Source organism: Lutra lutra, chromosome 11 (assembly GCF_902655055.1).
Source record: "Lutra lutra chromosome 11, mLutLut1.2, whole genome shotgun sequence".
Classification (NCBI taxonomy): domain Eukaryota; kingdom Metazoa; phylum Chordata; class Mammalia; order Carnivora; family Mustelidae; genus Lutra; species Lutra lutra.
The window spans coordinates 96,797,533-96,813,030 of NC_062288.1; the positions used below are offsets into that span (position 1 = coordinate 96,797,533).

At 52.9% G+C, this 15,498-nt stretch overlaps 1 protein-coding gene across 2 annotated transcripts; it reads right to left on the reverse strand.

The window, feature by feature from the left end:
* Positions 1–39: 39 nt before the first annotated feature.
* Positions 40–14,336, reverse strand: TRPV6 (transient receptor potential cation channel subfamily V member 6). Of its 2 annotated transcripts, XM_047695499.1 has the most exons (15): positions 14,016–14,336; positions 6,734–6,831; positions 6,466–6,588; positions 5,951–6,088; positions 5,563–5,661; positions 5,242–5,417; positions 4,709–4,855; positions 4,412–4,624; positions 3,889–3,975; positions 3,712–3,788; positions 3,306–3,471; positions 2,886–2,952; positions 2,239–2,507; positions 1,115–1,221; positions 40–822 (listed from the first exon to the last, which is right to left on the reverse strand). In XM_047695499.1, the coding sequence occupies exons 1-15, from the start codon at positions 14,141–14,143 to the stop codon at positions 543–545; spliced, it is 2,175 nt and encodes a 724-aa protein (XP_047551455.1). In that variant the 5' UTR covers positions 14,144–14,336; the 3' UTR covers positions 40–542. The 2 variants fall into 2 exon arrangements, with proteins under 2 accessions (XP_047551455.1, XP_047551454.1); XM_047695498.1 differs by lacking the exons at positions 6,734–6,831; positions 14,016–14,336 and having other exon boundaries at positions 41–822; positions 5,951–6,083; positions 6,466–6,578.
* Between the last annotated feature and the right edge of the window lie 1,162 nt (positions 14,337–15,498).

The following is a 15,498-nucleotide window of genomic DNA, read 5'->3' on the forward strand; positions in this document are numbered from 1 at the left end:
GAGGAGCACAGGGCCACTGCCAACAGGCGACACCATCCAGCTGAAGGCACAAGGGCACAGAGCAGGGAATGACTTTATTGGAAGGTAGAAGGTGGCAAGACTCAACCAGCTTCACTCCACCCCCAAAGCGGTACCTGTCCCCCCCACTCATGCTTTCCACAAGCCTCCCTCCCAGCTGTCTGGAGCACCCTGGGAAGGGCTCTCCCCTTCCCACCGTAACACTGGGGTAGAGACGGCAAGCCTGTCCTTAAAGTGCTTTGCTCTGACAGTGCAGAGTACTTCCGTAAGGCTGAAGAGCCACTCAGCTTGGTGCCCCCTGGCACCAGCCCTGTGCTCGGGGTGAGGCGAGGGCCACCTCCCTCCTTGGTTTCCATTCGCCCCAGAGCTGAACAAGTAATGGGACCTGGGGCAGTTATTCCCAGCTGGCATTCCTCAGACTGCATTCTGCTTTCCCCCGGACCTGGGAGATCAGACCTCTGGGTGTCTCAGTGTTGTCTTCGGATGCCCCAGGTAAAGGAGAGCAGCCATGAGATGGAGCGCGCTCAGATCTGATACTCCCAGCCATCCCCGTCTTCCAGAGCCCTGTTGGTCAGGCCCCTCAATTCCCTCCTCAGGGTGCCTTGCCGGAGCCTCTCCCAGTTGGTGCTGCTGCGGGAGGTACTCCGAGACACGGTGGGGGTAGAGAGGGACAGGTGGGGGCCAAAGGGGTGGCCCAGCTGCAGTTTTTCTGAGCCTTTGTCCAAGTCGTCGGAGCCCTGGATATGGAAAGCCTGCGCATAGCGCCGCACTCGCTGCCTGTTGAGATCCTGTCGGTCCTCCACCCTGTGGAGAAGGAGGCTGTGAGGGACAGCCAGGGATGGAAGGGCTGGTCCCAGACCTGGCTTGTGTCCTATGCTCACTGCTTCCTGCCATAACTGGCCTTTTCCTTCCTGTGCAGCTGGTGCGCACCCCAGCCCGGCACCCCCCGCCTTAGCAGCAGGGATCCAGTGTGGTACCCTCAGGTCAATACAGGTCTGCAGGCGAGGGGCCCAGGGAGCGGGCAGCCCACATGGGGACCCTGGGAGTAGGAGGTTGTCCGAGCAGAGGGGCGCCCGACCCCGCATGGGTCACTCACCGCAGGAACCAGCGGTCCCCCAGCCCATACTCGCGCCCACAGATGCCCGAGCGAGGCCACAGGCAGCGAGGCAGCTTCCGCTCCAGCATCACCGTGGTGGCCACCACCTGTGTGTGGGGACAGAAGGGGCCAGCAGAGGTTGGGTGCAGATTGAAAGGTAGAAGGGTGGGGGAGAGGAAAGGGTGCTGGGTGGAGGAAGGACAGTTAAGCGATAGCTAGGAAACACAGGAGCTCATGGTCTCCAAGAAGGGACAGATGACACCCCTGAGCTGGGGGTGGGTGGTGTCAGCTGGACTGACCCACTTCCGTGGGAGTCAATGGAACATGAGCCCCGCAATTCTCTGCCCCGTGACCTGACCTCCATGCTGATCCTGCAGGAGGTTGAGAGACCTCGGTCCAAGGAAACAGGAAGGAAGGCAAAGCAAAGAGAAAGGGATCCTTGGGGCCACAGGATATTTTGATCCTACCGACATAAAGTCCATTTAAAAATGCTAATATCTTACTGAGAAATCTAATATCAATACATTTGCATGGAAAACATATTTTCCTGAGCAAACCCCATTTAGCCAATTTAGGGCCTTTTAACTGTGTTTCCTACACAGCACAGCTAAGTGCCATTCAATTTGGGGGATGTTCATTTTTAATTCTGTTGAGAGAAATTATTTTCTAAAGTATCTTTTCAAATGATTTGATTCATTTGAATGGTCTTCTGGCTCTATAACGATGATCCTACTGAAGATTACTTCTGTTACTGTGGGAAGTTTTCATAGCATTTTTTTTAAACCAGTCCAATTTTTCTGGGTCAGATTTTACAGACTAATTCACTAAATGCACTTTTAGTCTCCATTAGCTTTATTTCTTGTTGGTTGATTTCTTGTGGACTCTTCTAGAAAGCCTGAGGTTTTAATTTTCAAGAGAACTGAAGAATTCTTTCCAGCTATCCAAGTACTGCCGCAGTAGTGCCAGTCCAGTGCTTCCGGACGCTCTGCGTTATTCTGTGTACTGTACAGTGACCGTGGAGACACCTGTCGGGTCAAAATATCCTGCTTCTATGTGAGTTCTCCCCAGTCCCTGGCTGGGAGGGAACGACCTGCACGAACCCTCCCAGCCACCAGGGGGCTCACCTGCGCCCTCCAGAGCTCATCCCGCTCATGGGCCACCCGCCAGTGAGTGTCGCCCATCATGGCGATGAGGAGGTTGAGCATGAGCAGCGTGGCGATGATGGCGAAGGCAGCGTAGGTGATGCTGTACATGAAGGGCAGATCCACGTCATAGTTGGCAGGCCCATCGATGACCGTGAGGAACAGCTCGAAGGTGCTGAACAGTGCCATGGGGTAGTCGTAGAAGTGGCCCAGCTCGTCGGGGTCCTCTGTCTGGAAGATGATATAGAAGGCTGCTCCACCCAAGGGGATGGAGGGTTACCATGGCAACCACATACGTGACTGGACCACGACCAGCTCTTTGCTGCCCAATTCAGTCCCAGTTCCCTCATCTCTGGCATCCCTACCCAGCCCTCTGTGGCTCCATGCTTTGGGTTCTGAGATTCCCTTATTTTCTGGATGGCTTATCCCGATCCCAGGAGCCACATCTCCATGACACTCCCAGTTCTGTCTCACCCCAAGGCGAGTTCCATCCTCAGACATTGTATCTTGTAGGCCTTGTATCTTGGCCTTCCATCTCACCTCCCCCAGGTTTATCCACAGCCATTCTGGGCTCTCTGGGCTCCTCCAACCTCTCCCCGCGAGGGCCCCATCCCGCACAGGTGATTTACCTGAGGCAAAGCCCAGGATGACCACGGCCATCAGCCAGCAGAACCGCATCAGGTCGCCAAAAATCATCTAAAGGAGGAGGAAAAGGAAAATACCTCCACGTGGGTCCCCTGGACAGTTGTTCCTTGCCACCTCTCACATGTCTCCCCAGGAAGCCCGGCAGTTCCACCCTCCAGAGGTTAGACACCACGGCTGCACACCCAATCTACTTGGCTTGTTTGGGTACAGCCCTTGAACTGAGAAGGGTTTTTACATTTTTAAAGGAATGCAAAAACAAGAAGGAGGAAAAGAAAAGAATACGCAGGAGAGACCCTATGTGGCTCGCAAAGCCTGCGAATCTGTTATCTGGCCCTTTATGAAAATGTCTGCAGCAGCCGTGGCTCTAGGACCTCTCTCTAGAAAGCTTGGAGGGAGGCACAGACCTTCTGGATCATGATGGTGAACGGACCCAACATCTGGAATCCTCGGGCGAAGTACATGACATTGCACCAGCCCAGCACCAGCGCGAAGGACATGGGCACCACCTCCCCGTTGGCATTCATGAGCCGCATGACCATGGTCACCAGCACCATGCAGGCATAGGTGATGCTGGGAGGGGAGGGGACAGAGAGGAGTGTGAGATGAGACTGGGATTACCCTGGGACACAAGAGCAAGAGTGGCTGAGGGAGGCAACACCCACACACTCAGATTTGGCCTTTGCAAGTTCAATACACAGGGCCACACTCATCGCTGGAGAAGGCTTCTCAGTTTTCTCCAGGGAATGTCCAGGGGTCAGGATCCAGGGAGTGAAGGAAGGGCAGAGAAAGGGGGAGAGAAGGGAGACTCACATGAGGACGTGAAACGGCCCCCCAAGGATTGTCTGTCCAAAGAAGCGAGTGACCCCCACCCTGAAGATGTCTGGAATCTGGAGAGGGGCCAGGAAGACACAAAGGCACTTGTAGCCTGCGGCTCAGACTGGATCCCTGGGGCAAGCAGCCTCCTCCTAGATCCTGCCCACACCTCACCTCTGCGAGCAGAATGATCACAGCTCCAATGACGGTCACCAGCTCCCCCACCAGGCGGATGTCATCCTCGGGGGTCACATAGGCCTCCTGAGAGGGAAACATGGTCAGGACACTCAGGGTTTCCGAACATCCACCCTGCCCACTCCTGGGCACAAGTCAGTTTCCCTGGGTAGGGTCACCAGCCCTGTCAGATTCTTTTTTTTTTTTTTTTTAAGAGTTCATTTATTTATTTGACAGAGAGAGAACACAAGTAGGCAGGGCGGCAGGCAGAGGGAGAGAGAGAAGCAGGCTCTCTGCTGAGCAGGGAGATTGTCTGGGGGCTTGATCCCAGGACCCCAGGATCATGACCTGAGCCAAAACCACCTAACGGACTGAGTCACCTGGGTGTCCCATGTCTGTGCCTACGTATTTGAGAGCTGGGCACGGGGAGAAATGGGGGTTGTCCAGCAGGAACGAGATGCGGGTCTGAGAAAGAGTGGGCTGCAGATCCCGCCCGGAAGCTCTGCTGCTCCTGGGGTGTCACCTGAAGCAGCTTCTGCTGTAGGAGGGTGTTGTCGCGGGGACCCGTGTGGTTATTGGTCCTGGGCTTGAGGGGGCGGTAGACGCAGCACATGGTGAAGCAGATGATGTAGAGCAGGTAGATGGCGCCCAGCACGCAGAAGTACGGCCGCCCATATCTCCTCCACTTGAGGCTCACCAGCTCCTTTACGGGTGTCTGGTCCAGGATCTGGCGAGCCTTCGGGGGAAGAAAAACAGAGCAAGCAGCTCAGAGATCCCGACTCCACCCCGCCCCAGCTCGTTCCCACCCAATGACCCATACCTCCCGCTTCTTGGTGGTGACGATAAGTTCCAGCAGGGACTGCTCATCCCCAGAGGAGTCGATCTCTGTGAGGTCATAGAGAGTGGAGGTCAGCGGCCCATACGTCCACTGGATGTGCTTCCGCTTCTGCATCAGGTGCTGGAACATCTGGGAGGACACGGCGGTGAGTCAGAAGGTCAGCGTGAGGAGCAACCACGGGAACCACACTTCCCAGAGGGCTGCGGCGGGCTCCTGGGCACTAACGGGCAGTCAGCAAGCCCCACGCCTCTGCTGCATGAACCTCCTTTGGTTTCTGCTTCTCCCTCTTTCCCACCAACCCTCTCAAGATCGCAAAGAAGAGGACAGGCCAAGAGAACAGCACTTGGGGTCACCAGAGCAGATATTCTAGAGTGCCCTTCTCCAAGCTCCGGATCAGGGAAGCCTGGGGCCGAGCATTTAGCCACGGAGTTGGGAGTAAGGGACAGAACCCTGTGGAGGGCTTGGGAGGAAGGGTCTTTAGAAGGAGGCCACAGGGCCCAGGGAGTGTCCCTCACCACCGTGTTGCCCTCCACGCCGGCCAGCTTGAAGGGGGTGAGGCCCTGGTGATTGGGCACGAGGTCCAGGGACTGCAGGTGGTCCCTGCGCCCATCGTAGGACAGCAGCAGGTTGTACATTTGGCAGGCAAAGGTCTTGTTGGGCTGGAGGATGAGGATGTGCAACACGGTGTTTCCTGCGGGGGACACAGGTGTCGCATGGCCATTGCACCGAAGGCCCTGCTTTTCCCCTGCTCACCCCGAGACAGGCCTGGGGGCTGTCCAGGTCCCTGCCCTCACAGCCCCCAGCATCCCAGCTCCCCTCCTCACCCCAGCTCTCACCCAGGGAGTCCTGGGCCCGGATGTCAGCTCCATGCTCAATGAGCAGCCGCACGATCTCCTCACTGCCCACGCAGGCAGCAAAAGACAAAGGGTGCTCCCCTGTGGACACAGAGGGCTCCGTGGCATGAGTGCCCGATGGGATGGGCAGTGTCCCTGAGCGACTGCCTTCTTCCCCCCACATCTGAGCTCTGGGCTTGGTGACATTTGTCAGCAGAACCAGAGGCAGGGATGGAGCAAGTGCCATGGGGAGAACTGGTTCTGGCCTTAAGCCCTCTAAGCCTGACCCCTTCCAGCTTTCCCCGGGGCTGAATCCCTCCTCAGCCCCCATCCCTTGGCTCTTGTCCACCTCCCCACGCCCCTTTCCTCCCAGCCCTGGCCCTGCTCCCACCAAAGTAGATGAGGTTGCGGGGGCTGCGGCGGAAAGCTGTGCCTGTCGCTCTTGCAGAGACGCTGGCCCCGTGGGCAAGCAGGGCTCGCACCAAGTTCACGTTTTGATTCACGATGGCTATGTGCAGTGCAGTCTGACCTGGCCAGAGAGAGCTCTCAGTCATGGGGTCTGTCCCCAGGATCCTGCAGGGTTCCCTCCCTTATCTACACCCTGTCCTCCTTATCAGGGCAGCCCAAGGTGTATGTGTGAGGGAAGGGAGCCCTTGGGCTGGCAGGGTCCCCAGGGAAGCCAGCTGCTATCTTCTCCTCCTAATCTAGCCCCCTTGCATTTCAGGGGGCTGGTGCTCTAATGTCGTACAGTGAGGATGATGAGAAAAAAGGGAGATGGAGAGAAGCATGAAAACTAGGGGTCTCAGACTCCCTCTTTGGTTTCCCCAAATTACCCGCCACAGAGACTGACTTGAAATATCCAGCAGGTCACCCCTTCCCTCCATCTTGGGCCCCTTGACCCCTCACCCTCATACAGCTTGGAGGTCATGGGCTCGAAGACCAGCTCGGGGGCGGCCTCCATCAGCACAATGGCTGCCTCCAGGTTGTCATAGAGGGCTGCTATGTGCAGTGCCGTCTCCCCCATGGCTCCTGGGATTGACAGAAAGAAGAGTCCTGTGGCTTCTGTGGAGCAGGGGGATGGTGACAATAGGGACGTAGCGGCCATGGGCAGAAGGTCTGGGCTATACCGGGAACCTCATGTGTGGGTACAGGTGCTGAAGGCTCTGCCTCTTACCTCTCTGGTGCATGTCACAGGCCTCGTACGTGAGTAGCTTGTTGAGAGTCTGCACATTGTTCTCCTTGGCAGCCAGAAGGAGAGGAGACTCCCAGATCCTATACGGGAAAGGAATCAGAAAGATGGCAATAGTGAGCATGCCCAGTTGTGCAGTGAAGGGAGATGTCCTGGCTCCCTCACATACAAACCATGCACCTCAGCGGCCTTGACCTTGATCCAGGGAAGTGAGGCTATCGGGTGCCAAGCCCTGTCTGATTTTTCTCTTGACCATTTAGTTACCCTCAAAGCAACTTTTCCCCCTTTCTGTTTGTGGAGCATCAGTACTGGTTTCCTATCCCCTGGGTGCTGGGACCAGAATGTGTGTGAATGTGTTATCTGCGTAACAAGTATGGAGGGGAGGAGTTTTACTCAAGTACTCACTCACCTCCTGACCTACTGACCTCTGGAGTAACCCTGTTTAGCTTCACTAAGTGCCCTGTGATTATCCCCCAAGATAAGCCTTGTTTTCATGGACTAAGGGTACAAGGAATTCCTCCCTCATATTTGTGAAGGAAGTCAACATGCAGAGGCTAGCAGATTTCCTCCAGTGGTGTGATGCTCTCCTTTCTAGACCTTCCTGGCAAAGCCCCTTGTTGCCAGCACTTTCCTCCTGACAACCGTATCCTCAGAGCTCCATCAGAAAACAACAGTGGATCTTTTTTTTTCTGACCCTTAAGTCAGAGTATACTCTCTTCCTACTTCTTCCTACTCCTGTCTGCTTCTCCCTTGTGTAAGGAAAAAAAAAAAATCATCTTCTCTAATCATCTCTGACTCACCAGATCCTCTTTTGAGCTTTATTCCTACAATGAACTAAAAACCTAGATTATAATCACAATTTAGCCCAACTAAGACCAATGGGGCCCCCTTTATTCAATTTCTCTCTTGGCCCAAGGTCACGGTCTTTCCATGGGAGCTAAATGAAATAACACCATTTAGCCATCGATGACCCACTATGTGAATGGGAGCTCACACACTGACGACTCGTGGCAGGAAATCAACTCCAAGAGCTGGTATGGTGGTGGGGGAGGTGGTCAGGAGAGGAGGAATGAGCACAAGACTCACGTCTCCCCAAATGTGGGCCCCAGCTCCTCACCCCCCATGCCATATGGACAATCACTAGGTCGTGTCAATTCAACATTTAGTACTCTGTCCCCACTCGATCCCAACCTCCTTGTCCCTGTTGACCCTCATCAATTCATGTCTTCATTCTCTATTCTGCCCCTCATGAACAAAATATTCCAACTACAGTTTCCCTATGCACTCTTTACCCCTGATCCATCTTTACCCATGTTGCCATGGTGCCCCCTCTAAATGGCAGTACCATCATGGCTTAGAAAATCTGCCTTCAACGCTCATAGAGAAGGAACACAGAGGTCCTTTTTAGCCTCTGTGCACCTGCCTTTCCACTCTCTCCTCCCGCATTCACTCCTCACACCTGATGTTCTGTCCTCACTGCCCCAGAACACCCTATTCTCCTGATGCCTCTGCCACACGCTCCTTCCACCTGGAACCCAGGGCCTCCATCTCTCTGTGTTCATTGTCTGTTCTGTGACCCTAACGCCTAGGAATGTGTTTTGCGTATGGTAGATGCTCTCCCACTAGCTGCAGAACAAATGAATTTGTAGCAGTGCCAGAAGGCAGTCTGGCCTTATTGGCCCTCCTTATTATCTCCATTGGCCACCCCGAAGCCAACCTTAGGTAAATATGTAATCTAAGTAAAAACCAGTATGCTTGATATTCAAACACAGCTGCAAAGCAAATTTTCTACACCCCCTTCACCACCGCCACTGTCTTTCCAACGATTTGCCCAAACCCCTTCTTTAAAAATGTTCGAGAGCCAGCTCTATCCCCCAACACACACACACACACACACACACACACACACACACACACACACACACACCAGGGAGTTTTCTATGCTATCCTCTGGCCCTTTATTTTTGCATCTTTCACTGTGTTATGATTATACTATCTCTTCCTCTACAATAGGGTTGCTTAAGGGCAGAAGTCAGTCTCTTTCTCATCTTTATATCCTTTTGCTGCCCTCCCTCAATCAGATTCTGCCTTTATGCTCTATTTGGACTAAAGCTAATGGCAAAATTAAAAAGGGATCCAAAGGGGCTTCTTACCCAAGTGTGGAATTCTACTCCCTGCTTCCTAAGATATGAGTGGGGACGCTAGTTGGTGGCCGGCCTACAGACACCCCTTTTGGTCCCTACACAACTCTGAAGCCCACAAATGTCCCCAAAAGCGTCCACTGCTACGTGCTCTTTTCCTTGCTGTTCTTGTGACCTGGGGAACAAGGAGTTATTGTCCATCTGGGCTTGCCAAATAAAAATTCAGGATGCTTCATTAAATTTTAATTTTAGATATACAAGCGATAACTGTTTAATATAACTATGTCCCACGTGATATCTGGACATACTTATAACAACAGCTTATTCATCATTTATATGAAATTCAAATTTAACTCCATGTCCTGTACTTTATCTGGCAACCCCAGATAAAGTGAAGAATCACCTTATGACCCAACCCAACAAAGTGTGTAGAGAACTGGTCTCTTCTGGGCAGCAAACTCCAGAATCCAGCAAAAAAGGGGGCAGCGTAGAAATGGTTCTGAGGGATAGGAGCAATTACTTGCAATGGCATCAGAGGGCCACAAGGGGACAGCAGAGAAAGCCCTCTGTCAAGTTCTTGGCAGCCAGGCTGACCTCCTCCAAAACCTAACCACTCCTGGGACCCATAAAAAAAGTCAAGAGCAGACCCATCCAAAGACTCCCATGCCTGAGATACAAGTGGTTTCTACCATAGCAACCCAGCATAGAAGTTTAGATCTAGAGCAAAATCTATGCATCTTCACCAGGTCTCTGCCACATACCTCCCTAGACCAGGAAGAGGAGATACTGATAAAAATATGTTCTGGTTTGAATGGTTGAATTATACTCGTTCCCTTCCAGGGGAAATTTTGATTTCATTTAGTAGAATACTTAACATTACTGCCAGACTTACTTACATTACTTACTTACATTACTGCCCTCTTACTCACAAATAGTGGTTTGGAGCTGTGGCTCTCAAGCAGGGGTGAGCCCCTTTCCCCACCCCAAGGAATTTGGCAAAGTCTAGAGACATTTTTGGTTGTCACAACAGGCATGGGGCAGAGGGGTGCTCACGGCCTCCGGTGGGGTTGCTATTAAGAAGCATCTTACGCAGGTCGATCTCCTCTAACAAAGAATTATTCTGTCCAGCATGTCCACCCTGCCAAGGTAGGGAAACTCTGAGCTACAGGTAGAATTATTCATAAACCATCTGAGGATTCTTCACATTAAAAAGAACGAGAAATTCTCTATGTGTGTTTTCTTACAAATCATTAAATATTTAACTAAGAGGGAAACAAAAAGGTAAAGCCTTTTGAGCACTCTACTGTTTGAGTAGCAAAAGGAAATTACGGAGGAAATCTGAAATTATAGCAGTGTGGAAGCTGTTTTCAGGAAGTAGAAAGTTTTAATTTTGCCTGACCATTAATTATCAAATTGAACGGTTTAGTTTAATGTTAGACTGGTGAAAATTGTACTGTAAACCCTTACCCATTTTTTTGACAGAACACAAATCTCTGATCCTCCCCCCTGAAGTTTCCTCTGGGCCACCCCACGAGTGTCTCTCCTTTCCTTTCTCCCTGTTCCCTGCACTCCGTCCTCTCCTCTCCTCCTCCTCCTCCTTATGGATGTGTACACGGATGTGTACATGTCTATGTGCACATGAGCAAAGTTTTCTATTTGGTTGCTGGAAATAAGACAGAATTCAGAGTGCCTGGAAGGAGAATTCAAATCAGAATTTTAGAGCTAGGAAGTTGCTAGACACCTGATCTATCTATTCATGTCCCAGATGTAGAAAGAGGCCTGGAGTCCCGAGGTGACCTGTCTAAACAAGTCAGAGGCAGAGCTAGGACTGGACCCTGCTCAGCCATTTTTCTGTCCCTGTTCTCTGGGTTGATGGGCTTTGGAGAGGGCTGAGAGGCCCAGGGGGCTGTGTCCACGGGCATCCCCTCAGACAAGTGTGACATTTGGGAAGGGGAAGGCAAACGCAATGTGGGAGCTCAGTTACAAGTTCCCAGGTGGATACAGCTCTGAGAAGAGGAGGTACCCAGCCCCTCAAACTCCTGCCAACATGGGGTGTTGCCTTTAGACTACCATGGTTTTTATCACAGTAAATCTCATTTCTTAAATGTGCTTTTCAGCTTCCAAAGCAGCATCTCCCTTATTATCCTTCTTGCTCCTGACAGCCCCGTGACACAGGCTGAATGATTCATTTTTCAGAAAAGGAAACTGAGGCAGCACAACCAAATTGCTGTGAGGAGATCTCGCAGAGTTAAAGGCAGAATGCTTCATCAAGAACCTAGCCTCGGGCTCTCACCACTCAATTATGTGGTTCTTCTAGTTTTATGGCTCTTACCAATCTTTCTCAGGGGAAGGGGGTCAGCCCAGAACTGTGACCACAGATGCAGGAGAGGGCAGTCCTGTGTGGGGAGGAGGCACACACTGGCCATTCATGGGCCACTTCCCCCCAGCTTGGGTTCTTGGCGACTAGATGAGGAAGCCAGAGCTCAGGGGGAAAGTGGTTATTTGCAGACTTGGAGTTGGGCCACCCTTCTCAGGGCTGCAGTTTGAGCTCATGTGCCTGCAAGGACGCAACTGTGTGTGTTTACTGAGGCACGGAGTCCCGATAGACTGGAGAACCCCAGAGCTTATTTTTCCAGACACATCACTTCACATACATGTATGTACCCAAACAGAGAAGAACTTCCAGTGATCATCACAGCCTTGTCACTATCCAGAGGGAGGGAGAAATTTCCAGCAACAGGGTCAGGTGGGAGCCTCTGGGAGCTAGCCAGCATACCCCACACCAGGCAGAATCAGATACCGCAGCGTCCTCCTCTGTGCACCCATGACAACTGCTTAAGCCCTTCTTGGTTAGGACACCCCCCAAGTGCACCTGTCACCCAAGTAGATGCATACTGGTGCATTTTGCCCGAGAGCAGCGTTGTCACGTTCATTTTCTGCAAATCTAGCAGAGTGCTATATGCTCAAAAAGTAGTTAATACATTATATCTCAGGAAATAAGACAATTCAAGGTCCAGGGAGAGAGGAAGAAGAAAAAGGAGAAAGGTAATTTCAGCTTGGGTCCGACAATGTGGATTTAAGCAGAGGTGGTAGTGAGACTAAAACTCAAGACACATCTGCTAGAGAGAGAGAGGGATGCTGGGCTCCTGACCATCCTGGAGAGACCATAAAGCCTTCCCTTCTCACTGGACTGTGGTCCAACCCCGGCCCCGGATACCCCAACCAGAGGTCCCCTGAGCTGTTGGCACAAATTCTGACTTCATCACTTGCTCACTCTGGGCCTGCCTTGTCCCCCAGGGGAGAAGAGGCCCTGCCTCCCGTATGTTTGGGTTATAGAAGGTGAGGTAGGTACTCCCTACTTTGTTTGCTGCTTTTACCATCAGCCCGCCTCCTTGCCCGTCAGTACTGGCCTCGCCTAGACGGCCTCTATTTATCTAGTTGCTTGCAAATCTTCCCCTAAGGCCACTCACTGCATAGCCTAGGATACTTCCTTTTCTGGCCATTTCCGTGTCCTGCCCACCGGGCAGAGAGTCAATACTCCAGGCTCTGGGGGGGAAGGAGAAGGCCAAGAAACTGTGGAACCAGACAGAGAGATCAGGAAAGTGGCAACATCAGGCCTTCCTGGACCAAGGTTCCTGGAGGAGGCCCACTCAATGGTCTGGGGAAGGGATAGGGGCAGAAAAGACGAGTGGAACCAGCCAGGCTGTGGTCCTTCACTTGGTCTTGCCTTGCTGGCACACTGGGCAGCTCTGCCACCCCTACCAAGCCCCAGGCCTTTCTGTGCTCTGTCTAGCTCCCCCAGCCCCAGGGTCCTGAGTGGGCAGGGAGGAGTAGAAGGAACCAGGGATGGCCTCTTCTCCAACAACAGTGCCCTTCTGTGCTGAAAGATGTCATCAGCCAAACATGCAATCAGCCCCCACTCTCCCAGGCCTGGGGGGAGAGAAGTGGGTGGCTGGTGTGAGAGTCAGGAAAGCCAGAGCTTGGAAAGGAGCACGCCCCCAGCCCAGAATCCTGGGGCAAAGGCAGAAGAAACACAGCCACTCCCAGTCAGGCTCAGGCAGGCCTCCGCTCTCGGAGATGGAGAAAGACCCTCAGATACAAAATCCTTCAAAATCCTTGGGCTTTCTTCTATGAATTGGATGTATTATCTGCCTTGTTAGGGACCCCTGGGGAACACCAGGACAGGAGCACTTCCTGGTAGCATGCCAGCTCTCGGGTGGGGAGGCCCCGGGCAGTCTTTGGAGAGGCCATCTCCTGTGGAGACAGCCTCAAGCTTTCTCCTCTCCTCTCCCTCCCAGGGGGTGGGGGAGCAGACATCAGAGTTTACGGATGTTTCAGGGGCTGGAAGCAACAGGTGCAATATTCTTGGGGTTCAAACTTTAGAGCCTCTCATGTTGCTTAGCCCAAATGAGAGAGTGGGCGAGCACTCTGGTACTGGACCCACACCCTTCCCGCAGTAGAGAGTCATGAACCCCAGGGCTGGGTCCCGGCTTTGGTCAGCTCCGCGAGCCCCCAGTGCCTGGCATTCAGCAGGGCCCTGGGCAACGGCTGATGACAGTGATAATGCAGAGCAGTGACAACCACAGTCACACTTTGTCTCCTGTGGTTACTAATGTCTACAGTTCCTTCCTGCCCCAGTCATTCACTCCCCTATGGGTACATGTATGTGTTGCATGTTTCTGTAGGAGAGACTGCTCTAGGGGCAGGGAGTAGAGAATTGGGGCACTGTCCTGACCCACCAGCTCCTCGGGGGTGGTGGGTCCATGATGCCACAATCTTTCCAAGGCCCAGCAAGGTAGCTGGCCTTTAGGGAAGTACAAGAAGCTTACATAATTGAATAGGAACTTAAGGATAGTGGGCATCTGTGTCAGGGCCAGTCCCCTCCCCTCCCACCTGGCATCCTAGGGAGCTCTAGCCCCAGAGGACAAGACCTTTGAGACAAAATAATCCCGAGGAGCCAGACCTGGAAGCACAGTCTGTTCAAATAGTGGTGTCAAACAAAGACTGAGAGAGTGGGGAACTGGGGGGAAGGAAGGGTAGGGGGAAAGGGGAAGGAGGAAAGAAGAGGAGCTGGGAAGGGGTAAGGGGCATGTCTGGGGGTGCAGAGGAAGCAGACTGAAGCTTACCTCTTCTGCTGCTGCAGGTTCTGCTCATCTCGGCTCTGAGCCCACGACTCCTGTCTCTGGAACCATCTACAGAATTTTCTCCACAGGCAGAGAATGAGCCCCTTCTCCTTGGGCAGCGGCAACCCCATAGAGTGTAGGGCCGGCTCCTTGGGGGGCTAAGGCCAAGGCCAGACCCTGACTGGACTCAGCCTTGGGGCCACATCAGCTCCCCCAAGGGCCAGCCTGCCCTCTCCCTGGAGAGGTCCCGTCTCCCAGTCTCCTACCTCCTGGGGTCCCTGCAGAGTCTCCCTGAGGCCTGAGCCAGACTGCAGAGGGCTCTGAGGTTCCTACACTTGGCAAAACTGAGACTCCCTCCTCTGGGGCTGGCTCCTCCTCAGGAGCTCCTCCCAGGAGTGAGCCCGAGCTGTGCAGACACTCCCTCCCTCCTCCCAAATTACCTGAGATTTAAAGAGACAGGCCAGCAGACCGGCCTTCCAGCTGTGGCCTGGCTTAAACCCCTTCCCCTCTTGGGTCTCTCTCCCTGCCCCCAGGCCAGTCCAGAAAGGGGAGGCCTTCAAAGATTGGAGAGGCCTCCTTTGGACTTTGGGACACCTGATGACCTTTTATAGAAAGACCTGGACAGGTCAGACTAGACTGAGAGATTGAATGTGGGCCAGGAGGGGAAGCGTTGGCTGGGCCTTGGGGATTGAGGGGACCCCTGGGGAGTGGGGAGAGCCCACCTCTACTCCAGGCCTTTTCTGGGCCTTTCTCTCCTGGAGATTTAGGTTTCCTTCACTCTTTCAGTTTAATGTCTAGCCTAGCCCAGAAGAGATACATAAACACTGAAAACCCAGTGTGGGCCGACAAACTTTTTCCGTAAAGGGCCAGATAGTACATGTGAATATATTAAGCTTGGCAAATCACATAGAGGCATACAGTCTCTGACACGCATGCTTTGTTTCATTTTGTTTTGATAGCCGTTCAAAGATGCATCATCCATTCTTCGCTCCGGGGCCAAGGCATAAAGTGGAGCTGTGGGCAGGACTTGGCCCCCTGGACTTCACAGACCCCCTACCCTGGAGTTCTAGAACCCTTCCCCATCACGGCATATATGTATTGGGTTACCAAATAAAATGCAGGATGTCCAATTAATTTGAATTTCAGATAAACAATGAAGAATTGTTCTTAGTATAAATATGCCCCCAATATTGCAGGTAGATTCTCTGGCAAGCTCTGGGGGAGGTAGCCTCTATTCACCCCTTATTGGCTGGTGGGCCCTGTGGAATGTTCCACGTAAACTCACATCACACTTGCAAGGAAGGTATTATTGTCCACATTCTACAGATTAAAAAAAAGAAGAAGAACAAAGCCTAAAGTGGTAAAGCAAATCACCCAAGTCTCAGAGCCAATTCATGGCAGTGGCCAGATTCGGACCCACTCCCACATCCCAGTGGGTGGATGGAGGTCCAGGGAGGGGCTGGGGCTTGCATAGTCACGGGGAAGA

Coding starts and splice junctions, on each gene's coding strand:
- TRPV6 (XM_047695499.1), bottom strand. CDS start 14,143: ATGGGGTTGCCGCTGCCCAAGGAGAAGGGGCTCATTCTCTGCCTGTGG. Junction 6,589..6,733: donor CTGTGACATGCACCAGAGAG/GTAAGAGGCAGA, acceptor TGTCAATCCCAG/GAGCCATGGGGGAGACGGCA. Junction 2,953..3,305: donor TCACCATCATGATCCAGAAG/GTCTGTGCCTCC, acceptor CTCCTCCTTTAG/ATGATTTTTGGCGACCTGAT.